Consider the following 25777-nt stretch of genomic DNA (forward strand, 5'->3'; position numbering starts at 1 on the left):
ACCTAGATGACGGATCCCCGGGGACTAATGGGTGAGACACATTCCGGCTTCTCACAGACGTCATACTAGCTCCTGACTCTCTAGCTCCAAACCAACTCTGAAAACTGATAGAATGATACTTCATTACACCTGGCACCATAAAAACTCGAAGATAATAACCCCTGTCCAGTCTTTAAAACCAAAAATGCAACTCATAACAGCCTGCAGCAACCACAAAGAGTCTTTACACTTCTCACCACAATACAACTAATAATGGTGCCATGCCCTTGCACCTCATAAGGAAAACCTGCAGTACTAACCACAGACCCAAAGTTCCATGTGTTAATATCACCGCAAAATATCACCATACAAAAATATCGCCATATTTTTGTGGCAATATTACGGCATTGAACCTGCGGTGGACACCCCTGCAACCCATTTATTATTTTAAAGGGAGCGGGGGACACCCCCGCAAACCACGTTCCCAAAAACCCAATATTATCCCCAATAAAAATATTGCCTATGGCCGTTCCAGGTGACCATATATTCGGCGATATTTTTGTTGCGGATAATATTATGTGATGCCCAGACCCAATTGACTAAGTCTCAATTTTTCCATTTTATGTAGTACAGGCAAATGCAAACTATCCACCTGCACATATCTTTGAAAACATCCTCTAGCCAGACTCCAAGCAACACAACTCTACACCTCCAACACCAACTGACACTCACCCCATAGACAGCGCATGCCTACACTGCAAGCAAAAGGTCCTCTCTCTGGACACAAAGCCCTCAATGCTACTAATACATTACACCTAGAAATCCTTCATGCATGCAGATCTCGGGGTACTTCCGATAAGCAACTTCAACACAAAAAACAGCACCTTTTTTTTTCAGTAATCAAATTAGACTTTATAGTGCTAACTAATCTTGACTGAATCAAGCCACTGGTTCCAACTGAAAATAATGCAAAACTCTTGTGCAACCTGAGCATTCTGGAATCAGTGCTGGCAATGCTAACTGTGGACTACAGAATCAGGCACGGTGGTGCTCAAAGAGTCTAATGCAGGAGCCTACAACCTTTGGCTGTCGAGATGTTTTGCACTACAATTCTCATTATCTCTTGCCAGCATAGTCAAAGATGAGGGATTATGAGAGTCTTAGTCCAAAACATCTAGAGAGCCACAGGTTGAGGACCCCTGGTCTAATGGAATCTCTAGACATTCTGGGATTAATGGACATAATGCAATTGGACCTTGCTGTACTAAACGTTCATAATGGAAACTGAGCTTTCTGTGCTAATTTGGCATAATGTAATATATTGCATTGAGCGGCTACTTGTGAATTGTGAGTTCTTGCCATTCGGTGTTACAATAATTGGTCCTAGTGGAATTGGGGCACTACATGTTTAATGGGTCTAATGTGACATTGTCTTGCTGGCTAACAGGGGTTAAAAGATGATGTTCAGTCTGTGTTAATTGGACATCATGTAATCGGGCCTGGCTCTGCTAATTCAGTGTAATTAAATGTGGTTTTATGGCATAGTGGATTCTGCCGAATGGTTGCAAACAGACCCAGTAGACTACGCACTTCCTGCGCTAATTGGGTAGAATGCAATACGGCCTTACTGAGCTTGCTGGGCATTTTAAGATCAGGCCCCTCTGTTCATGCTGTATGTGTCCTGCCCCTTATATGTACGCTAAACCTAATATAGACGGGCCAGACTTTGCTGAAAGGCCTCAATATAATCTAGTCTCACTGTGCAAAATATGAACAGGCTAGGTTGTATGATATCATATTTTATTTATATCATACTGTGTTGTACTTACTGGGCATAATAGAATCAAGCTTAGTAGTAGAGTAGGGACTCCTGGGCAAACTGAGCATAAAAACACCCGACCATGTTATTCTAACTGGACACTATAGAATCTGGTCATGCCCTGGACCTCATGTACACCGGACATGCTTGGCTACCTGGATTTAATGTAAACCAGTCATTCTGTCGTTAGTATATTGTACACTGACAAAACTGTGCTGACTGGGGCAAATGGAACCTAGTCATGCTGTGCATGATATAATCTGGCCGTCCTATGTTAACTGTACATAATGGAATTAGGCCATTATGTATCAACTGCGTATAACTGGCTATTAATAGCGGGCCATATTATAGCAGGTATGAGCATGCCGATTATGATTTCGGCGTCTAGTGTGTTTCAATGGTGTGAGTCCCTGAGCTTTTGATGGTGTGAGTGCATGGCTGCTATGATGGCAATATCTGGCAATGGCAATCGTTTCTGGGCTTTTGATGGCAATTGCTAGACAATTATAGCAAGAAATGCTCTATTTGAGTATCAGATCATATGATGGCAATTCCTGGTAAGTGATGGTAGTATCCAAAATCTTTGGATCCTCAAGATTAATTTACTATGAAATGCCACGCGAGTGAATTTAAATACTGGTAACCGCTGTCAACATTATTGGCTCACATATATATATATAACTTGGAGAGAGACACTAGTCATGGGGTGACAGTGAAATGCTGGCTGACGAACCAATCTCTCAATTTATTTGTTTTCTGAAGATATAGATTACCCATCGTCGGGTAGCTGAAAACACTTCAGCAGACAATCTTGGAGTGAAAACCACAATAGAAATTTCACTCACCTTCTGGAAGCTTCAATGCCTTTTCACCGCCGTTTACATAGTTTCCAAGAAACCGTTCATCCTGCAGTGGTCCATGAAAATGGTCATGCTTTTTCGGTATCTCGAATATGGTGCATTGTGCGAGCATCCATGACAGAACTGAACTATAGGTGCTTAACACATTTTTCGCATTGTGCATTTGATCTTCTCTGCTCTGCAGATTCTTGTGTGTCTTGAGGGTTAGGTTTTTGATCAATAAGCAGGTAAGTTTCTTCACAGGACCCATGTTTGTTTAATTACATTTGAATATTGCTTAATTCTAAGGTTATATATCTCGTTGTCTGGGCAGATACTCCAAATTATCAAAAGTGAGTGTTTATGACCCTCCTAATGGAAAATAACTATTTGCACCATGGAACACTTATTGACATTTAGGGGATTTAATAAATGACGAGAAAATGCCCCTGCCCCACCCCCCACCTATCCCTGGAGTTCCACCTGCAGGGGAACATCACATGGTGCTATTATGTGCTACTGTCTCCAAGATCCGGCACCGTTGGTACTGGTAAGAGTAATATGAAAGTACTGAATGTTTTCACTGTCCCTTTGAGGGATTCGTTACAGCATATAGGGAGCCCATTAACTTGTAGTGACACACCATTAGAAGGATGTTAATTTCTCGCACTGCATACCCAGAGTTGGCAGGACTCCAGGGAGCGGAAAAGCATAATAGAGAAGAGCCATGAGCAGTAGGCTTGAAGAGCAACACTGATCAGCCCATGCCAGAGTCTTGTCCCAAAACAACAATGGTGGATGAGCATCTTTTGAGCTTGATCTAAGAGGCACAGAGGTTCTGCGGACGCACATCACAAATGCCTGACCACAATAATTCATCAGTCAGCCAATCTCTGATAGTGAATTAAGAAAGAACGCTGCATACAGGGTGATAGCAGCCTAAGTGGAGGTAATGAGGACCTATATAAACTGGGTGATTCAGAGAGGTAGTGTGAGTGATTTGGGAAGGAGTAGAGGCGGTGAGTGTTGGAGACAGTTTTAGAAAGGAGCAAGAGTAGTAGGTTGGCATGTGAAGCAGGGAAGAAGTTGAAAGTTAGAGGAAGGCCTCCGAAGGGAGGAGAACTTCAGAGAAGAATGGGGGTAGGTGAAGAAGGTGCCAGTTGGGAGGAGGACATGAGCGTGAACATTAGAAGTAAGTTGAAGGAGAGGGAAAGTATAGCTCCAAGAAGACCGATGTAGAAGACGGGTTAGAGAGGTGAATGCTAAGACTATCAAGAGTAAGCCTTAGGTACAAGTATGTAGTAGAATATCGAAGGTGAGAGCGAGATTGGGTTGCTGGGGCAAAGAACCGGGAGTAAGGAGGCAATGAGAAGCCCAGAAGTAAGCCAGGGAGACCTCTGGGGTGGTCTCCACTCTGTCTGTGCCTCTAGGCCTTTAAAAGAAGCCTTCTCCTGACCAACCTTTTGCCATCCACCCTTAGAGGGAGCCCCATTCGGCATCTGTGGGACTGGGAGGCCAAGTCCCCACCAGACTTCAGTAGCCACCAGACAACACAAAGCAAGCAGAAAGCTCAGGCAGGCTCAACAATCAAAGACCGAGTCCTCAAGGGCTGCAAATCCCTAAGTGGAAGGGAGGACAAAACAGACATTCAGAATTAAGATATTTTCTTTTTTGGAGCTTCTGCGTTGACCCCAACCTGCACTTTCCAAAATACATCTTGTTCTTCTACTCTTAACTATACATTGTGCTTTGTGTGTGGACCGACTGGCTTTGTGGTAGCCCTTTAATCCTCAACCAGTTTGACTTTCTGAAAATGTGTGCTATTTCCCACCCTCCTTCATCGTACTTATTTTTCTTTATTCTCATTTGGGATCTGGCTTCAAGATATTGGGATCAACGTGAAATGCAGTTTAAAGGGAAATAACCTAGCATATTGCGATGGTGAACCTCATAATTAATTTTTGAATGATTCCTAAATCCAAGGATAATGCTTTGTTATACACTGAATGCAAATAAATGGTTATTAAAGGACAGTAGCATGAAGATTGGTGTGTGAAGGTACCCAACCCAGATGTACACCTCCGTACAGCACCCCCCTCTCTCTGGTCGCCTGTGTGCTGAATGCTCCTCCACCCCCTCCCTCTTTGCCCCCCATAACATGAGGTGCAGCTTGTATTGTGTTGCGCCCACCGGATTGACCTTCATTTCTTCCCTCTGATCTTACCTGCATCCTTTGCGTTGTGCCACCCGTAACATGAGGTGTGGCTTGTAATGTGTTGCACTTACCCGATTGACTGTATTAATACCCCCACCGGATTGACTGTACCTAGTCATGTACTTTACACTAAGCACTTATGTAACCAAGTAAGCCTTCTGCAACAGCGCCACAATGACTTAGGGCCGCTAGGCGCTTTATAAATGCAAATAAATAAATACAAATACTTGAGGGGCTGATAGGAAGGTGTGAACACATCCCCTGCACAAGTAGTTATCTAGATTGCAGCAAAACCTTTGGCATTTGCCAGTGCTTTTCCCCAATTGGTGGCTATAAATAAATGTTCAGGAAGCACCTAGTTTCTGTGTCTTTTCCTGGTGCGGTTACATACCACATTAAGAGCCTTTATGCTCTGCTTAATGATGACATAACATATTATTATGGTCTTTCTGAAGAACTTTGCCTGTGCTTTATAAGACCACCAGTACCTCATTTTTCTTCACACTAAACCTTCCTTTGTGTTTAAGGGCTGCACCATGTACACCCCAATATACATTTTAACTTGCTAACACACAAAACGGGAACAATAAATTAAGAGGGAACACCAGCAAGTTGTTGCTGTCTACAAGCTTGGATCCCTGCCATGATAGTGCCAAAGTGTGTGCACATGTTTGCTGTTAGCAACTTGCAGGTTCCACCTTGGGATTTCCAGCTGGTGCTCCAGCCACAGAGTTATCTAACCAGGTTTAAAACAAATTACCTGCAGGCAGCACATGAATTTCCATAGCAGGCGCCAATGCACTGAGCTACCTTACTAGCATTCAGTCCTGTGACCTGCAGGACACACAGAGCTCTGTGGTAGGCATATTAATTAGTGAGATATGTGAAAAATGAGGTCACAGATTAGAATCCTGGTAAGGTAGCTTGCTGTACTGCATGTAACCTGCAGACTACTCTGTTAAACAGTACCAATCTCTAGCATGGCGGTCTTAGCCTTTTATTCTTCACAGGTTGATTAAAACAATACCACCTTTTCATCAACGCCATAAGAAAATCCCATTTGTGGAGCAGGTTGCTTACTTTTCTGGAGACCTGCTTTCAGATTCCTACAATTTTGGGCCAGTAGCCAAGGACTGCCAAGGTAAACAATTAGTAGAGTAGTGATAAGATATCCCTGTTTGCTACTCTGGGCTGAGGTCACAGTAATCTCAGAGTTTCAGCTTGTTTTTATTATGGAGAAGTGGGCATTTCCAGGACACACAAATTAGACTGGGGATCTATCATTGCCTTTCATTTTTTATTTGACCATGATACAAGTTTATGCTGCTGATGAGTGTTCCCTAAAGCAGCATGTCTAACAAATATATTCTTAAAAATGATAAAATCAGCAGGTAGTGCAAACTCAACATGTCCCGCCTCTGTTTTTTTATTTCAGTTCAGGGAAAAAAGTTGTATAGGTTTGGAGAGCTCTATCGACCCAGGAATTTACACATTTCTTTAACAATGTATGGATGATATGTCATACACCATTAAAAACTATTGCTCTGGCCCGCTAAGAAAGGTATCCATAAAGAGTGGGATCGGCAGATGAAGCAGGTAGTGCTAAAACTATAGGCGTCTACAAAAGGTGATGGTGAAATGTTAGGAAACAAAGCACAAATACATCAAATGTAAAAACACATGCAAAAATCCCAAGAACCATGATTGCACCTTGGTCTGCAACCTGTGGTTCTCTGGCTGTTTCGGCCTACGACTAGCATCAGCTCTAGCTACTATAGTCAATAGTAAGGGATGATGTGAGTCGTAGTCCAAAACATCTGCAGCTGCAGAAAACTGAGAAAGAAACTTTGGACTGATGTACTTGGTGAAATTAAGGAATTAAAGGCCTCTCCTTTAAGTCACAGAAATGTTCACTCTCCTGTAGGCCTTCTCTACAAATCATACGGATCTTTTTTCTATGAAAGTGGCTGACTGAGTAAGAGGTGTGTATTCATTCTGCAGTGTCACAATATAGCCAAATCAGCAGTTAGACATGTTTGTAAAAATGAATAAGGATTGATCTAATCCCTGAAATTTCAAAAGTTACACATGCCACCAGTGACGTCCAGGAATGTACATTTTGGAGAATGCCTTATAAAGCTTTCCAGGACTGGGGTGTCCAACAAAAGTGTTCTCCAAACATAAACTTGCTTGCATACAATAGTTCTTCCATCCAGTGCGTGCACACTGGCTGACAATGGCATACAAATGTGGACCTATCTGCCTGCGGTGTTAAGAAACCCAAGATCACAGTAAGTTCCAGGAGACATCTAAAAGCTATCCAAAGAGGCTTTCTGCTCAATGTCAATTGCCCACCAAGGCCTTCGCGGATCCCCTCTGCAAGTTCTTCAGGTAAAGAGAAGGACCCAAGACAGTGAAGTGCAGCCCAGGATGCATGCTGCATGGTAGTCCTGAAATCCACCAACATAACACGAGGTGCTCTGTGGAAAGGTTGCATCTTTCCATAGAGTCCATAGGGTCACTGAAACTCCAAATGCAAGAAAAGGACCAGGTTTGCAATGCAGAACCCTTGTGGCGCTATACCACACTAACACTACACAACAACCCTATTCTAAGTGACATGACTAAAAGAGAATAACACCCCCCCACCCCCGCCCCCAAATATCAAACAATGGAAGCAGTGCATCATCTCTGTGCTGGCAAGGTGGTCTACTGGGATGCATGTACACGTTATAATAGGCAAACTCAGCATAATGATTAAGTGCCATAACTTTAGAAAACTGTTAAAATAACACGACAGCACATAAGAGGTCTAAGAACTACTTCTCTGTCCATTAAAAGCAGATAAAAGGAAACAAAACAGACAGCAGAAGGGTTGCAGCCCTACAGAAATGTACTTTTGGCACATGGAGACCTCACGTATGTCTGACGTCCATAAAACTGATTCTCGCCTGTTTTCCCAATTTAACTGCCAGAGATAATCTGGGAGATAAAGCTTTATAGGTAAAAACCTAGAAGGAGAGGACCATTAAGCCTGCATCAAGTAACCTAAGCTCAAACAAGCTTATTGATTACTTGGGGAGTGAAATGCAGTTTGGGGCAAACAAATTAAGGTAATTAAGTGTCCTCAAACCCCTCACAGAGGGCAGAATTTTATCTAAATCACCTGTGACAACTTGTACGTGGTCTTTTTTTTTACATCTCATGTGCACTGCCATTTTGCCTCCTCGCTGTACATAGCTTAAAACTCTGCGAATCCCACTGTGTGCTTGTTTTTGTCATGCAATACAACTCCAGTGTAAAACTACATTTTGTAAACAATCACATTTGTGGATGGCTAATTCAATTCCAAATAGATAAAATATCCAGCCATAAGCAGCAGAAAGATTTCATATACAATAAAACATTCATAGTCCTCGACACTGGTCCTCAGCAAGAAAGGAATCCTCAGAGATTGCACATAGCCCCTTGCTGATGGGGGACCTATTCCATGACAGCAAATGTGTTCTGAGATTTTTCTTGCAGGTGGTTCAGGCCAGGAACATGGTAAACACTTTCAAATTGTTCTGCTGGTCACAAGCAATGTCTTGTTCATTGCAAAATGCTACACCAGTGTTTGGCAAACAGAGGAAGAGTTTATCAGATGGTCCATGCTGGCACATTTCGAAGCCACCTCAACAAGGACCAATGGTCAGCAGGTGGAGTTGCGCTTGCGGTACTGCTGGATCAAGGGCACCAGGCACTCTGGGAGCCCCGCCTGAAGTAGGAACGGGTGGTCCAGGAGCTCTTGTGCAGTGGCTCGTTGAGCAGACTCCCGAATCAGCATTCGCTCCAAGAAGTCTCTTAGAACAGGGGAGGCCTTTGTGGGGAAAGAGGACACAGATAGGGTCAGATCCGCTTTATATACACACACAAGTATAAACTCCAATTCAATGATTAACATTAGCCCATAAGATAGCTGTCCTTTAAGATCTTTGCCTTTATTTTTGGCAGTGTACCAACATTTTCAGAATGCCTTCTAACTAGTATAAAATAAAACGAGATGTATCTTACATATAAAGATTCTAATAGCACTCACGAACACACCACTTAAAGGGCATCCCCTTCCCATCCCATAGATCATCCTGAGTTAGCGTACACAATATTCCCAATCAATATAGAAATATAAAATAAAAATTAAAAAGTTACAAGGAGCTGGCCAGTGCCTACATTTCAGCACTGGACAGCTCCATGTAACGTTTTAACGTTACAAAAAAATGCATTGAAATGCTATCTTTTACATGTAAAAGTGCATTTCCATTGAAACCAGTCCATTTATATTTTCGATGGACTGGTTTCGATCGAAAGGCACTTTTACATGTAAAAGATAGCCTGTCGATGCTTTGGTAAACAATGTTTTTTTTCGGATGGTGTGGCATTTCGATGCTTTTTTTCCTGATGAAATGACTAGGAATCGCGCCTGTTAATCGGGAAGGTAGAAACACAGGCTACATCTGCTTGGGGGGGAGTGGGAGAAGGGGGACATCAGCCTCTGAGACCCCATCATGTGCCATGCTCGTTGATACCGATGCTTCCATCTACTGTAAAATCTATCCCAGCACTTTTTCTAGCAAGTGTTCTCTCTTTTCCGTTTCAGAACTCCAACGGCCACAGTGCACCTGGAAGCAGCTGTTAAAACCAGGGGCATAGTCAGGAGAACAAAATCAAGCACAGCCTTGAAATGGACTTGGAATGTCCCTGCCAAACAGCAATGAGTCATCCAGTAACCGACCGTACATCCCAAGAATGGACCCCATGCGAATGAGGGGTCAGCAGAATATGAAGTGGGAGTGAGGAGAGACCGCAGGAGCACAGGAGTGAAACAGAAACCCTCTGCAAACCGTATTAGCAACAAAACTCACCAACACCTGAGGAAAGCCACAGGGAGAATGGGCAGCCTGAGCCTCTGTCTATTACCAGACTAGAGGCCGTTGCCAAAACCGTGCTGGGGAGGTGGGGGGCTTTTAGTTTATTTTAAATTTCACCTGTGTAATACAGCTTCTGGGGAAAAGGCGGGCACAGATTGGTTCCTAGAGTCAGGTTATCACTGTAGCTAATCATAGGGAGAGAGGAAGACAGAACCAGAAGGCTCAGAGTATAAAAGGACACAGATCGAAAGGAAGGGGGTGGGTTGTTCGGGTGAGGTCAGAGGAGTTGGAGGAGGAGGCAGTGGCAGACCAAGATACCAGGCGGAGAAAGGACGGTGCAGAAGAGGATGGAGGTGGATTACCCAGGCAGGGTGCAAGGTGAGGTAGAGTGGTACCAATTTGTGAGAGTGAAGCAGTGAATGAGACAGTGCTTGTGTAGGTGAGGATAACAGTGAGGGAAGCATGGGAGATAGGAGGAGGAGAGTGAGGATAGTAGGTAGAATGTGAGGGAGTGGCTGTTGGGAGAGTACGGATAGTAGACAGGGGTGTAGTATTGAGGTGCTAGGATAAGGGTGCAAGAGTGAAGTTGATGTGTGAACGAATAGTGAGAATGCATGCATTGGGAGAGTGAACAGGGCACGATATGCCTGGAAGGGTGAGCAGGGCACCACATCCCTGAGTACAAGGTGAGAAGAGAAGTGTAGTATTCAGTGAGGAGAGGGGTTTAGTGAGTGGTGTGAAGAGAGTAGTACTGGTGGAGAGAGTATATGATATGGCATTTGTGACGTGCCTATACACAGGTGTTTCAAAGTGCGAGTAGTGGGATAATCGGAGGGTGGCGGTAAGCAGTAGAGAGACAGAGAGGAACACGGAAGGGATAGAAAAGGAAGTGTCATGAAGTGTGAGGAGAGACCATGGGTGGAGTAGTAGTGAGAGGGTAGGAAGTGGTAAGGGATAGCGTTCAAGACGCATAAGGAGAGGAACATCAGGGTCTGAAAAGAAGAAGACTAAGAGGGGGCTTGTGTATCTGTAAAGCACAACCCTACAATCCCTTTAAAACCAACATTTTTCATCCTGTAGGGCCAGTTTATGTAGTCCGTGACTTATATCAGGTGTTTGCCTTGAGACCCTGCTTCATAGAAAAATCAGAACTTAGATAGTACGGAGAAACAATTAGTGTATGCGGACCTGCGGAGAAGGAATGCCTGGTTTAGGGAGGTAATGGTGCATTTTAGATGAGAAAAAGAGGGACGGCCCTTAACAATCCCCTCCACCCCTTTTCTGTTTGGTACATTCAATTGAACCATCTTCCTGTCTTTTTATGGACTAGCCATTGATGAAAAGAGTAGTTGACACACCTTATGCTGAAATGTATTTATTTATTTTTCATAAGACCCTTGAATATTCTTGGAGACTCCACAAGTTATTAAGGCCATTGGGAACACTGGGTAAGCGCATGTTCCATACCCTCCTCAAGCACCTCTCCCCTAAACCATCATTTTTCCTCAGTAGCTCGCTAAGGTCCAACATTCCCCAGCCCTACTACCCGTCATGTACTCTTCCTAAAACCCTGGAACCCACCCTCCCTGCGGCTCCCATACCTCTGTGACATCCTCTCACCTGGACTTTGGAGTCTTACCCGCTTCCTGGCTACATCCCCTCATGATAAAAGTTGAATAATTACTTCCATGCTTTTCCTACTTCTGTCACCAGACATTGTTTTTTGAGGAAACTGGACAAGCGTGGAGCACATTTCCTGAAGACCACAATAATTAGGACCCCAGGATGCTAATGTAATAATGGCCACCCAGGCGGGCCGCCCACCTGTCAACGGCACACCACTTCCGGTACGGCCTGAGCCATTACTAGACAGGACAGCCTACCTGAAACGGCACTATGGCTTAAATAAGGCACGAGATCAATAGCCATGTGATAAATAGTAGTGTGCAAAGCTATGTCAATATAGGGCAAGAGCTGGAGGTTGCAGCTGTCCAAAAGGCATACATTTCATTTATTACAGTGATGATATTTATGATATTCAAAAACATACGCTTGTTCGTCATGCACTGAGCGGTTCTAGCAGCTTTGGCCATCATGGCGTCAACCATGATTTATGCTCAGGGATATTTAACAGTAATAAGGCTGAGAGAGGATCTGAAAAATTCTCATGCATTTGGATCATCATCTCCTAAAAATCCTATTTTTATTAAACATATTTCTCTGAGCTATGTATTAAATATTGTAGGCTTTGCAAACCGTTTTGACATAGGTTCAAACAGAAAACTGTGAACAAGTCTTGCTTTAGAAATTCTGAGTCTGCAATAACAGTGAATGCCTAGGTATGGATTCAGCTGCCCACCTGTGCCTACAGAACAAGTGTAGCATGTTGTATAGCCTAGGAACAGTTACGAAAGAGGAAAGACGCCCTGCCCGGATTGTAGATATAGCCAGGGCCAAAGACCTTTTGTAACGCTACACTAGCTGTCAAATTTATAAATGCTCTCCTTTTGAACGGGGGAGGGCAGACACAGACCGATAATGAGAGGGCAGATGGTTCACATGGCAAATTGTACGACCATGTGACGATAGCTGGAGCTATAATAAAGACCTGTGTCTCTGGGGGGGAAAAAAAAACAGTTCTGTTCCGGTGTTTCATTTTGCCTTCAAGTTATTTTCTGAACAGAGGCGGAAATACAAATAAGTATTTTCCGACATTTCTAACATGATTTTCTAGGTGGGCACCATATTTGTGTGAATTTTTTACTTTTTGGTTTTTGACTTCAACATGATTTTTTGGCCTGGAGCATTACTATATTAGACATGACTCTTGTTGCAGTGGACAAAGGGTCTTTGGGATTATTCCCTTGGGGTTAGCCTGGATGGAATTTGAAGTTTGGTAATACAATTGACCAAAATAACAAAAACTATCAGGTGGCAAATGCTTGTTCCAGGAGAGGCGACTCAAATCACAGACTCGAACTACTTTGAAAGCTATGAGTGTCTTTCTGAGAGAGGGTCCAATTCACCATTTATTTAATGTTTTATTTTAGGCATTTATTGAGTGTGGACCTAGCTCTGGACATCCATGGGTTAAGAGGAATACAGGTTAGGGGCACAAGTTACAACAGGGCTGCGATACATTACCACAGGAGCAGTAATGAGGGGTGAGGTGGAGACGGTTGACTGAGAAGGGCATTGGGGGTGGGTAAGGTCCATGAAGAAAGTCCTGCTTAAAAAGGAAATGCTTGATGAATAAAGAAATATATAGATCTTTTCACAGGTGAAGTGCTATCTTAAAAATACTCATTAACTGGAACCTGTTGTGCAAACAATAGACCTTGGTGACAAATAAGGGAACAATAGCCCTGTGCTACTTCAACTAAAATCATAAGCCCAGGTTGAGAGAAAAGGGGTGAACGTTCATTCCTCTCAGCATTAGCAATTCAGATACCTTCTGTGAAAAATTGAAACAGCTGCTCTGAAAAAAGGGCATTTGAAATATCTTTAGTTTGACTAACTTTTAATATAATCTGTGGCGAGTCAGAGGAAGTATGCAGACACTTTTAATAAATTTCCAACAATGGCTTACTAAATAATATGAAGACCTATCTCTTCCTATAAGTATGGGGTGTTCCCTACCTATATAATTAACTAAAGTGCTTGTCAGACGTCCGGAATTGTGCAAATCAAAACAAAGTCCACTGTCCAAAAAACTAACCCTATCTGACCCTACCACTATTCAAAACAAAATAAGTCCAGGAGAATTGCTTCCTTCTCCTAGTAAAGCAGGACTCTTCCCTTATTTTGTGGGATTATTTTCCTGGGGCTCTTTTGTAAAGTTTGTTTGATCCTTAAATTCACATAGTTTGGGTGTGTATGACCTGGAGTTGGCCCCTTCAGACTCATCTTGGTCATCAGGTTGTTTATCCACTTCTCTTGTTCGTATTTCAGATTCTCTTGTGTCCACTAATCTCCAATGAATCCCCTTAGTGGGTTATGATCTTATCCCCTCTTTCCAGGGTAGTCTTATCCACCGATTAATATTCTCTTTCTCACGTTTACATATGACGTTCCCTGTATTTTGTTAGCAGTTTAGCTTGATCAACTTTGTAGTTTGAGTTTCAACAATTTCACTAGGATGAGTTTCTCTGCTCATATAACAATTCCCTTTTGGCTTCCCGGTCCTTTCATTCTCTCCTTTACCTCTCTCTTCATGCAGGAACATCTCCAAGGCCTGGGGTCGCTCCGGACCTTCTTTCGTACTTGGCTTCTCTTTCTCGTTTGTCGTCTCCATTGGGGTTTCCTTGCCAGTTTCTCGTTTGCTGTTCGTGCTACGGTCTGACTTCCTTCCCGGTAAACAGTGCCGTTGCAGATACCTCCGTGGGTTGGTGTCGGCGTAGTTGGTTGGGCTACCTGCCTACCACAAACTACTTGTGGTCACGCCAGCAACTGGTTTTCAGTTCTCAGACCCCTGGTTTCTCACCGATTTGGTATGCGGTTTTCCCAGCGTCTGCTCCTCTAGTTCAGCGTCGTTCTGAATTTTGAAGGCTCCGCGGCTCTTGTTGGCTCCGCCTCCCCCTTACGTTATGCTACCAGGAGGCCACCCCTTCTACAGTAGGATTCCCTCTCTTCTCGATCTTAGAGTGTCCTCCTTCTTACACGTCACAGTGAAGTCCAGGTTTGTCCTTAAAGAGACAGCTTATTTTCTCTGATACTCATGGTGCATGTTACCGTCTTCAGCCCAGTCTTGATTCTTATTGCTGTTAAGTATTTCAGACAGTCCCATGCATGCCATCATGGGAGAGGGATTAGGGAGTTCCTTAGATGAACGGGAGCCCTTGTCCCCTAAGGGAGAGTCTCTCAGTGAGATCCTACTGGTCCAGAACCCATGGGAGGTTCTTGCAGAGCAGAATCACCTCCCTAGCCTCAAAGGGGGAGGCTTCCCCTTGGGGAGAAGGGATGATGTCCCTCAATTCGTCACATACTCTACACTCTTATGTTCGAGCCTTCCCCGTCTAGACTGTTAAGAAAGCAGCTTAGAATGTCTACATTGCTTTGTTCCTGGCCCTTTCAATGTTTGACAGTGAAGCAAAAGGGATGCAAGTCCAAGAACCACCTCATTACTCTGGCAATGGTGTCCTGTCTTAAGCTCATCCAGGTCAATGGTGAGTGGTCTGTAACCAACCCGTATTTTCTTCCGGTCAGATAGTACCTCAAGTGCATGATTGCTCATTTTATGGCCAATGCTTCAAGTTCAACCGTGGCGAAAGACTGCTCTCTAAGAAAAGGTTTCCTGCTGGCATATAGTATCAGGTGTTCAACGCTATCATGTTCTTGTGAGAGCACTGCCGCCAACTAGACCTTGGAAGCATCCGTTTGCAACAAGAATTCCTTTGTGAAGACCAGCATCTTTAGGACAGGCTTCTGGCATAGTATATCTTTCAGTCCGTCAAAACTGGCTTGATCTATTTGATGGTCATCGTTGCGGTTATGCTGGAATAGTTCAGTATAAACCTTCTAAAATAGCAGGTTAATCGTAAGAAGACAAAGGTTTCTCTGTGTTTGGTGTTGGGGTTTTTAGAACTGCCTTCACCTTTTCTGCTTGTGGTTCTACCAAGCCATTTCCTATTAAAAAAAAAAGTCTGAGGTACTTCCCTGCAGATTGCCCCAGATGACACTTCCTTGGGTTTGCTCTTAACTCAGCTTTACTTTATGTACGGGTAACCTCATACAGATGATGGACACACTCTGGCCATCTATCACTGTACATGACCATTTCATCGAGGTATGCCCCGCAGGATGCTGAGTATGGCTAACTGTCTATCTATTAGTCGCTGAAAAGTGGCCAGGGCCCCATGTAGACCGAAAAGTAGGACCTTAAAATGGAAGAGACTGTGCAGCGTTCAAAAGGCCATCTTTGCCCAGTCAGCTGGATTCACTGGTAACTGGCAATAACCCTTTATCAGGTCTAAGGTAGATATATATTTTGCAGAGCGCAGCTTTTCTATCAGGTCATCATTTCTTCGCATCGGATAGTTGGCGAATACCAAAATCGAGTTTCACTTTCTGAAGTCCATGCAGAATTGCCAAGATTGATCTGGTTTCGCAACTAAAATGTAGGGAGAGGACATGGGACTCTCAGAGGGCTCGATTATATCTGCCTTGAGCATTTCTCTAATTCTTTTGCAACAAATTCTCTTCAGGGATTCTATATGGTCTTTAGTTAATTGGTCAAACATAGCTTTATTCAGCTGTAAAATCCATTAAAGTAACAACGCAGCAAACATTGTATATACAATAATATAACAATGAACAATTCATCAGCATCAAGTACATTAAAAACCAGATCCAGCATGTGTGCTTTCAAACAGAAATGCAAAAATGTAGCACAATGATCTAAAATTACTTAATCTTCTTAACCATGCTCTAAAAACAGATTTGATATAAAACAGACTGCATTCAAATCATTCTTGGATTTACAGAACAATACAGCTGCAGCTGTCAGTTTAACATCCCTCAGCCTGAAAAGGCAGAAAGTAACATTCCCTCAGGTCCTTGTATCCTAGGCAGAACTAGAAGAAATGTATTGTCGATTCCTGGGGGAATCCGCAAACCTTACATTGACAATCATTAAGACGTGACCACTTAGCTGTAAATTTAGCTAGCTTCAGTGTGTTGTTACGCAGCAGGATATAAAAGATCGAGTGTATCCAGGACCAACACAGTCTAGATAAGGCTCAAAGCCCTCTGTTGGTTTCAGCTCAATACACAAAGAACCAGTAGTCAGTTTAATGTAGGCCCGTCTCATGTTATTAATAGACTCCTCATGGCACTGTTTTATCACCATCTCCTTTACACCAGGAGTCAAACCTGTAGGTTTTTTTTTTTTTTAATACCTTTTATTTAAATCGATTTTTAAAATTATACCAACAAAGAAGGACAGTGGCATAAAGAACATAACATTTCACAAAGGATGGCAAAGCAAGTTACCACAATAAACAGAACCTGAACACAAAAAGGCATATTCCGCCTACGCCTTGCAGTATCGACCGCCTGTTACCATGGCGATATGCTCAATCCACCTCCACGGCCCTGATTTTCCGAACTTGTCAGGGCATCGCCTATCCCTATAAATCCTCTCTTCCTTGGCCCTCCAGCCGTCCATATCTCGCACCCTCTTGGATGCCTTGGGGCATTCCCTTGTTCCCCAGTTCATGGCAATGTTCCGCTTAGCGGCTACCATGGCGCATGAGATGAGCAGTTTTTCGTATCTTGAAAATGCTGTGTCCCCCGATATCCCAAGCAGTACCAGTTTCAGCTCCAAAGGGATCAGGTCCGATATTACAGAGGAAACTTTCTCTACCACCCTTCGCCAGAAAGACTGGATTTGTGAACATGCCCAGATGATATGATAAAATGATCCCTGCTCCGTGCGACAGTGCAGACAGGCAGGCAGGGTAGGCTACCCGGCCCCAACCAAACAGTGCCTCCCTCGTGTAATATGTTCTCTACGGCCACCTCGTGGGGTGACTTAAGGGTATTTTACTATTCTTCTGCTTTGAGGGGGGCCCACATTTACCTCCCATTTATCTTTATGGCCCGTCAGAGGACGTCTAGTGAAACTGCACAGCATTTGGTACCAAGTGGAAACAGCCTTCCCTACTAGAGGTTCTGAAATGACATTTGCTTCCAGCGCGGACTGGTCCAGGCTATGAACAACCTTGTGGAATTGCACCCACCAGGCATGTCTAAACAGAATGTACTGCTATAGATCCCTCACAGTTGACGGAGAGCTCTGCCGTGGGGGGGCGTAGCTACAGGGCCATGCAGTAGGGTGGCATTTTGCAAGCTCTTGCTGATCCTACATATTCTGGCGTAGTGGTGATGGCTACATGATACATCCAGGCGTATACAAATATTATTGGGCTTATTAGGTGGTGGAGCAGAACTGGGTATGAGCTGGAGGCACTGCCTGTAACAACCGTGCTACGAGAGCCGAGAGACAGTCAGGAGTCTGGCTGGAGGAGGAGGAAAGATGGCGGATGCGAGGAAACAAAGGACTGAGTGAAGTCTGAGCACCGGAGCAATGAAAAATGGTGCGTGAAGCGACTGGCGAGCCGAAAAGATTGCATCAGACTGAATTGTATTGCGGACCGACCTGGACGAGCCAGCACTGAGATAAATCTGCTGATGGCACCCTCCTGGCAGGTGGGAGCAATACCAGCTACCCTGCAGCGTGGCGGGTACAGCGGCCCCTTAACCGGAAAGTGGAGTGGAAGCGACGGTCGGAGGGTTATACCTAAGGGAAGACTGAGCGGCACTTCTACCGAGAAAGTGCGTGCAAAGTCTAGTGCAACTGACGGCACCTGAAGGCAGGCTAATAACAGCTGGCGGCGGCGAACTATTGACGGCTGCGGATACATTGCAGCAGCAAGCGGTGAACTGTGCAAGCGTTCGGGAGATCACACAACTTAAAGGGAAAGGGGGCAACCCGAGCAACACAGCAGGAGACGGCAGGTGAAGCGAGGGTGCTGGTACGAAACAGCTGATTGCAGCGAACTAGAGGCAGGGGGGCAAGATACATGGCAAGCTGTGGTGGGAGAAGGCCTTGATCAGAGCAAACCACAAGGAAGCGCTCTGCATTGAACCAACGCTGTTAAAGGTGGGATGGATGGGAAAGCTGCGAGAGCCCTGATCGAGCGCTGCAGGGATAAGGCACAGAGATCGCTGGCTGGAGCAATGGAGCCTCGCACCACCAACGGAGCCCACAATGAGAGAACCTACATAAAAGTACAAGCTGCTGTAATTAGGAGCGCGCCTCGTGGGGCACTGTGTGGGCTACATTGACCCAATGAACAGAATTTCACCAAAACCAAGTTGCATTTGCGCAGAAACAGCAAAATGGTTGCACTGGCTCCTGTGAGCACCATTGCCTTAAAACTGCGTTTTGCAGCAACAAAAAGAAGGCTGCACCGTCTTGCCAAGCATACATTGGGCAGGATGGAACAAGGAGACACACAGAGGGAGCGTGCCAGTGTGTTCTGACATATACAAATGGCATAAAGTGAAAAAGCAGCATTGCCTTTTTCACCTTTAAAAAATGCTGCTCTGACGCGATTTCCATCTGTTTTTCCTTAAACCACTGTGATTAATAAGGCCTTGCCATGCCCAGTATATCTCATTGTGCTTCAGCAAAACCAGGCATGATTTCTGAATGACAGGGAACTCTGAGAAAAATCCACAAGGAACTCCACTTTTACCCGCACGGGAAAACGTGTTCATTTTCTTCACAAAGTATCAAAGATCAGTAGTTCAAAAGAAACTCCAGCTATCTGAGCCATGTCAATTTCAATGCATCTGTGCTTCAAACAAAACTCCTGCATACAAGAAAATAACTATAGCTGCAAGACAGTGTGGGAATCCAGAGGGAGATGCAAAACCGAATTTAAAAAGAAATGCCAGATTTGCACCACACATGTAAAATGGGATTTGCAAACTCCAGGAGAAAAATGCCCGTTTTAAAAAGTAAACTGTTGAATGAAAGCCTGCCATTATCTTGCAATGTGAAGGGGTTTGTTGCTGGGGAAAATACACACATGGGTTATTTTATTCAACTGGCTTGTTTAATTCAGGACCAAATATAAGAAAGTAAAACTGTTAAACTATATTGGCTGGATTTTGCAAGTTCCAAAAGAAAAATATGTTTCTGCTTGGGGGAGATGCTACAAACAGGAGGGTGTCTCTCAGCAGATACCAACACTCCAGTGATAATTATTAGGTTGGACAGAATCTAGTCTAGGCTGTACTCACTGACAATGGAATGTCTAGGACAAGGAAGTGTGAAGTGGGGAAGGGGCAATACACCTTCAATCAAGCTGGGAAACCCCCACCTTGCTCTGGAGGAAATGACAGTTGGTGGCAGCTGAAGAAAAAAAATATGGTCCAGTGACAAAGGACTGCCATTTGATTCCAAAGACTAATTATGAATACAAATGTAAAGACTTTTATCTCTGCAGCAAGACTTTGTAAAAATGTAAACATTCTGCAGTTTAAAAGTGATTGTATGGGCTTTCATTTAAGACAGGGTAGAATTCACTGACCCATTGGGAATAGAAAAGGCAAAGAATCAGGGATTACAAGGAAAGTATCCATGATTCCAATTTCGAATTTGTATACTTACATCCCTTATGTTAATCCACACATGTGTATAAAGTTATGGAATTTTAGGCTCAAAATTACCAAAAAGTATTAGAAGGGAGAAACAATGTCTCAGATTGCAGAGTTGGAGTGTTATGCTCTACATAAAATATGTAACCTGTGTATATAATTTGTTAAGAGATTTCAACTGTATAAATGTACCGTTTGTGGCAAAATCGGATTTTAGCTAAAATAACTGAGAGGTTTTTTGAACATTGTAAACTCACATCATAAAAATGCCCTCCTGCTTTGAAATCCAACCAGTTGAGAGCGAGGCGGAGACTAGCACCCCTGACCAATCCCGTGGGTTAGAGGTGTGCTTAGCTAAGCCTACCCAGCCATATACTTTGATGATGTCACTATGTATTATAAATAAAAGTCCCTGACAAGACACACACACACTCTTCCTGATTTTCCTGCGTCGGCTTTCCTGTTCCATTCATCCTGCTGAGTCCAGATTCCAACTACAAGGACAAAGCATTGCTGACCCTACTTCAGGGCCCACTACAAAACCCAAGCAGTGTTGATCCTATTCCCAGCAAGGCCATTGATCCCGAATCAACCCCCTGATCTCCCATTACAAAGGGGAAAGCTGTGGTACCTTGTGCATCCTGAACCAGCCTGGCTTGCTGCCCACTAACTGCTTGCCCACTAACTGCACCCAGGAGGTACCTGTGCCATCCAGTGACCAGAATTACCATCCAGTGACCCGACCTTGCCCAGCTGTCTTGTGCCCAACTGTCCTTTGCCAGGCGCGCTGCCGTGTAGTGACCAGAACCATTGACGGTCCAAAAATCCCAAAACTAAAAGTGGACTGCAAGTATAATCCCTACCCCATAGAAATACATAGTCTACCTTGTCTTGCATTTGTCCTTATCCCACTCTCTAAGCCATCCTATACTTATCCTGGTAAATTGTTAAAACTGTCAGAATTCTCTGTGTTCTTGCCCTTGATCTCCAAGCGTTAGCGTCGCTTTTCTCTTCATTTCTGTCTTGCATAGATCATAAGTCATTAGCGATATTGTGTTTAAATAAATTAATTTTCTCTAAAGAAAAGGGGTACACTGCGTGACGGGTTACAACTGCAGCGTAACTTTTATATTCATGGGTGGCATTCTGCTTTTCTTAGCCATTAAATCTAGTTTAAGTAAAATGTGCCTTTCACTTTGAAAACCGATTTTCTCTTTTTCACTACTATTTTTTCCTAAAAACGAACTTCACCCTACCTTCCAAATCTCTCAATTCACCAGCTACCCCAATTCTTTCACTTCTGTAATATCCCTGTGATGTACCTCTGTCCCTCAGACTAAAAAACGCATCACGATTTGCAATATTTCACGAGATTTTGAAAGAAACCGTTTGAGTAAATTTACACGGAAATTGAAAGGAAATGCAACTTTTGCTCGTGTCATTTGGCTGCAACACGTTTTAAACATTCCATTCATTTTCGAATTATATGCTCTTGGTAATCCGTTGCTTGTGTTTGTTAGTGTCTTTGCAATGTTGCTTTAGCAAGGAATTATATTTGTTTCAATGTTTTTAACAAACATTCATTATTTACTTGTCCATTTCCTAGTGTCATTTCATAACATTGCAAGGGGTTTAAAATCCGTTTTCCACTCTTATTTGGTGAGGGAAGGTTGGATTTTTATTCTGTTTTCTGCCTCTTATTCCTGATTACCTGCCGTGTTTTTCTATCCATTCAGAATTATTTGTGGGTTGAGGGAACATTGCAGGGGGAAATCCTAACTCGGGTTATATCTTTCCTAAATCAAAAAGTGCTCCTATTCCCTGGTGTTTTGTATATCTTCCACTAGAAGGTTAAACCAAGTGCATTGCTTACATCCTCCTTGTAATTATCACCCCATTGGTGATTGCTACCCCATGATAAAAATTGTACGATTTATTTGAATTTTAAAATAAATAAATATTGCATTTTACCAACCAGCCTGGTTCATGGTCCATTGTGACCCGGGTATTTGAAAAGGGGGTGTGATATGAGTTGTGTACCATCTCAAATTGAATCTGCATAAGATAAGGAGAAAAGCATCTCAGTTGTGCGCTACATACTAGACTGAGACCAAGGTGTGTGTTGCCTGATTGAAATCCTTAACAACTCCAAGTAGACATACAACCCTTGTGGGGTTTCTTCCCGCCCAGGAAGGCGTGCATAAGCATAACAGCCAGAGACACCGGACGCATGCGGAATTGTGGGGCAATGAACAATCATATTATGGTTTCACAGACTAAAATAAGTCAGTGGAACAGACCTGCACACTTCCATTGGTGCAAATAGGGAGACCACAACGTGGGAAGGTCCTGGGAAAGCATAGCCCGCCACCTGGCTCCTGCAGCGCAGCCACTGACATACACGGTGGAACCAGTAGCGGATCCATCCGTTCTCAAGCAAGAACTGCGAGTGCCCCAACCTGTAGCCAGGCGCCCAGACTAGAATGCAAAAAAGCAGCTGGTTGGCCTGCGGTCTCTCCGTATAGGGTGAAGACCAGATCTGAAAGATTTACAGAGCAGAGTGTGAACCTGGGAGGGCAGAAGAGGTCCAGAAGGAACGACAAGGCTAGTGTCCCCTAAACCTCCAGCCAGAGGATCCATAACGGACAAGAGCCTATGGGAAAGTGTGCTTGTCCGGATGACTGGTGCGGTGAGGATGTTAGTTCATGGAGAGTAATCCTCCCCTCTGTGGAAAAGAGACTTTGGGTCTGCAGGGACTCTCAACTTGGACTGCGATGACACAGCCCCTGTGTATGCCCGAGATAGCTCTTAACTCCAGAAATAATAACTCAGTGATGCATGCCAGGCTACGGTGGTTGTTACTATAAGGAGCAGGTGCAGTAGCGGATGGGGAAGTTGACGTTGCACGCGGTAAAGCTGAAACAAAGGCAAGAAGTTAGAGTGTCAGCACTCGGACCAGGATACAGAGGCAACAATCAACTGACAGAACATTGTAGGGACTGCTAGCGATCACCTCATGGGACATGGAAAACACTAACCATAGAGGAAGTGCGCGATATGCCCAAACTGGGTCAATCACTCCCCGAGGGAAGATAGTGCTCCGGTCCGCTGAGTATTCGAAGAGTGCAGTGACACTGTTCAAGCAGTCATGTCATAGAGAGCCAACAAAATGAAAGGGAAACAATCCTCCATAGACACGTTTGCTATGTCCGCTCAAGCATTGGAAAGCATGAAGTCGACTACTCCAGTGACCCAAGACGCAGTGGCCCCCGGGAGCAGAGATCAGAACATTTTGGAAGCCATAGCAGCTTTAAAAGTCTCACTGGAATTCAAGATAGACGCCATCAGTATTGATGTAAATCTCCTGAGACAGGACGTGAGGTCGCTGATGGAACGTACAGTCACACTGGAAAAGGAGGTTCAAGCAAACAAAAATAAAATCAACGAAAATACCAAGGAAGTCTCCACATTGCTACAACAAGTACGGAACCTGGAAGCCAGAGTGGAGGAAGCAGAAGGACGAGCCAGGTGGAACAATGTGCAAATTATTGGGCTGCCGGAAGGAGAGGAGGGCGCAAATCCAACGGATTTCATTGAGACTATGCTGCTGCAAGAAATAGGCCCTGGGACCTCACGCAAGGCTTCACGGCAGAGAGAGCGCACAGAGCTCTGAGTAGGAGGCCGCCACCCGGAGCTCAACCTGGGCCTATAATAGCCCGGATACTCAATTACAAGGATAGAGAGAACATCCTTGAACATTTTCGTTAGGGTGGCATGATCCATAGGGCATCGGCTAACATCACAGCATATCCGGATTATACATTTTGGGTGCAGAAACAGAGAATAAGCGGTCAAGAGGAGTACCCGGCCAAATTAAAAGTCCTATACAAAAGCTGAGCTATTTTCTTCGAAACTCCAGAAGAGGCGAGTAAATGGTTGGATGAAGTGAACCTCATGGACGTGGCAAAAGAACAGTGGAGAGACGAGAATGACAAACGGGAGGGTAGCGCTTAACCTAGGTGTAATTAAGCGGACAATCGTCCATAAGGCGTTATTAAGTATGTTTGTAAAGAAAGATAAAAACGCCATCACAGAAATGTTTAACAAGCAGGAACTACTAGTGGCGAGCCTCATGAGGATTGCACACAGAGGAATCAGCCTATACCCCATACTATGATTAGATTAGTTTGGATACTAGCAGTTACGTATCCTCTGCTGCGCTCTCACACCAGCACTAGTGCCTGGGATAAGGGGGAGACGCTGGGCCTGAGCACCGGTTAGGGAGCTGGGCAATGGTTGGAGGGGAGGAGGTGGGAAGGGAGTTGGGGTAGTTAGTGGGAAGTTGGCCCACAGATGCGCAAAGGGGTAGGATAATGCATGTACTATGTGGAGAACGAGCGTGGGACCCACTAGATGGGATGGGAGAACTTAACATAGCAACCTGGAACGTCTGGGCCTGAACAGCTACATTAAGAAAAACAGGATAATGGCATATTTGAGATGCCAGAAAATAGATATTGCTCTCCTGCAAGAAACTCATCTTACTTAGGAAAGGTAAGATACCTTAGCACGGAAATGGGGGGGGGTCGTGACCTTGGGCTCAACATAGTCGGTATATGCCAGAGAGGTATTAATATGGGTTGTCCCATTCAAGGTCCTCCAGACCTTCCTGGACACGGATGGTAGGATATTACTACAGGGAATAGTGGAAAATAGAGAAATATGTGTTATTAATACGTATGCACCAAATCACGACACAGCAGGCTATTTCAGATCCCTATACCCCAAGATAGGCTTGTATAGAGATTCTGCGTTGATATGGGGGGGGGGTTAACTGTACATTGGACCCGACAATGGATAGACGAGACGGCATATTCATTCATCCAGCTCCTTCAACTAAAGCTTTAAACACGCTATTACGCGCATTTAAGTTGGCTGATGTATGGAGGATACTGTGCCCGCAAGGCAGAGTGTACTCTCATTATACAGCTCCCAAGAACCTCTATACGAGGTTAGATTACATGTTTGACGGAGAAGACTCTCTGGGAGAGTTCGCAAGGGCCGAATATAAAGCAAGAGACCTTTCGGACCACACACCTTTGTTGGTCACGTGGCACTTCATTTCTCCCCTGAGCCAGGATTCCGACTTGGAGACTTAGAGTTTAAGCACTTAAGGACACAGGGTTTCGAGAATACCTGAGGGAAGAGGTGAAGGAATATTTTGTGCACAATACAGGTAGTGTGTGTTTGTTTATTTATTTGGTAACGCGCACCAAGGCCTCAGGTAGCTGGGCGCAGCAGTTACAAGAATATATGAGACTTAGTTACAGCATACAGGTCATTACATAAATAATAAAACATTTGCAATACATACAATTTTGGTAGGGCATACATAATACCAGGTAGGTACATTGATAGGGACAATAGTGGTATGTACATATAACCGCGCAGATTTTTACAGAGGTCGGAATCACAGGTGGGTAAGCATTCAGAATCACAGGTGGGTACGTTTCTTGAATGTCACTAGTTCACAGCCAGTTCTGCAAATTACGTCTAAAACTAGACTATGGCTGTTTGACTCTGATGGCAGCGGAAGTGCATTCCAGGAGAGAGCAGCTTTGACTGTGAAGCTGGTTCCACCAGCTTTGGAGAATCTAAATCTAGGAATTTCTAGGTAGAGTGGATTGGAAGATCTAGTGCGGTGAGTTGGGTCTTTTCTAGTCAGTCTAGCCGAGAGATAGGGAGGAGCGGCATTATTGAGGCATTTAAAGGTGAGTGATGCCACTTTGAGTAGTATCCTGTTGCTGATTTTTAGCCAATGCTGGTTTCTTCTGAGATTGGAAATATGCTC

General features: G+C 44.2%; 1 protein-coding gene across 6 annotated transcripts in view; it reads right to left on the reverse strand.

The window, feature by feature from the left end:
- Nucleotides 1-6130: 6130 nt before the first annotated feature.
- Nucleotides 6131-25777, reverse strand: part of PAK6 (p21 (RAC1) activated kinase 6) — a 939585-nt gene continuing 919938 nt past the window's right edge. For all 6 annotated transcript variants that reach the window (XM_069637521.1, XM_069637525.1, XM_069637520.1 and 3 more), the window contains one exon: nucleotides 6131-8711. In XM_069637521.1, the coding sequence (XP_069493622.1) occupies nucleotides 8544-8711 (168 nt within the window). In that variant the 3' untranslated portion in view covers nucleotides 6131-8543. The remainder of the gene's footprint in view (nucleotides 8712-25777) is intronic.

Source organism: Ambystoma mexicanum, chromosome 14 (genome assembly GCF_040938575.1).
Source record: "Ambystoma mexicanum isolate Mex_15411 chromosome 14, UKY_AmexF1_1, whole genome shotgun sequence".
Lineage (NCBI taxonomy): Eukaryota > Metazoa > Chordata > Amphibia > Caudata > Ambystomatidae > Ambystoma > Ambystoma mexicanum.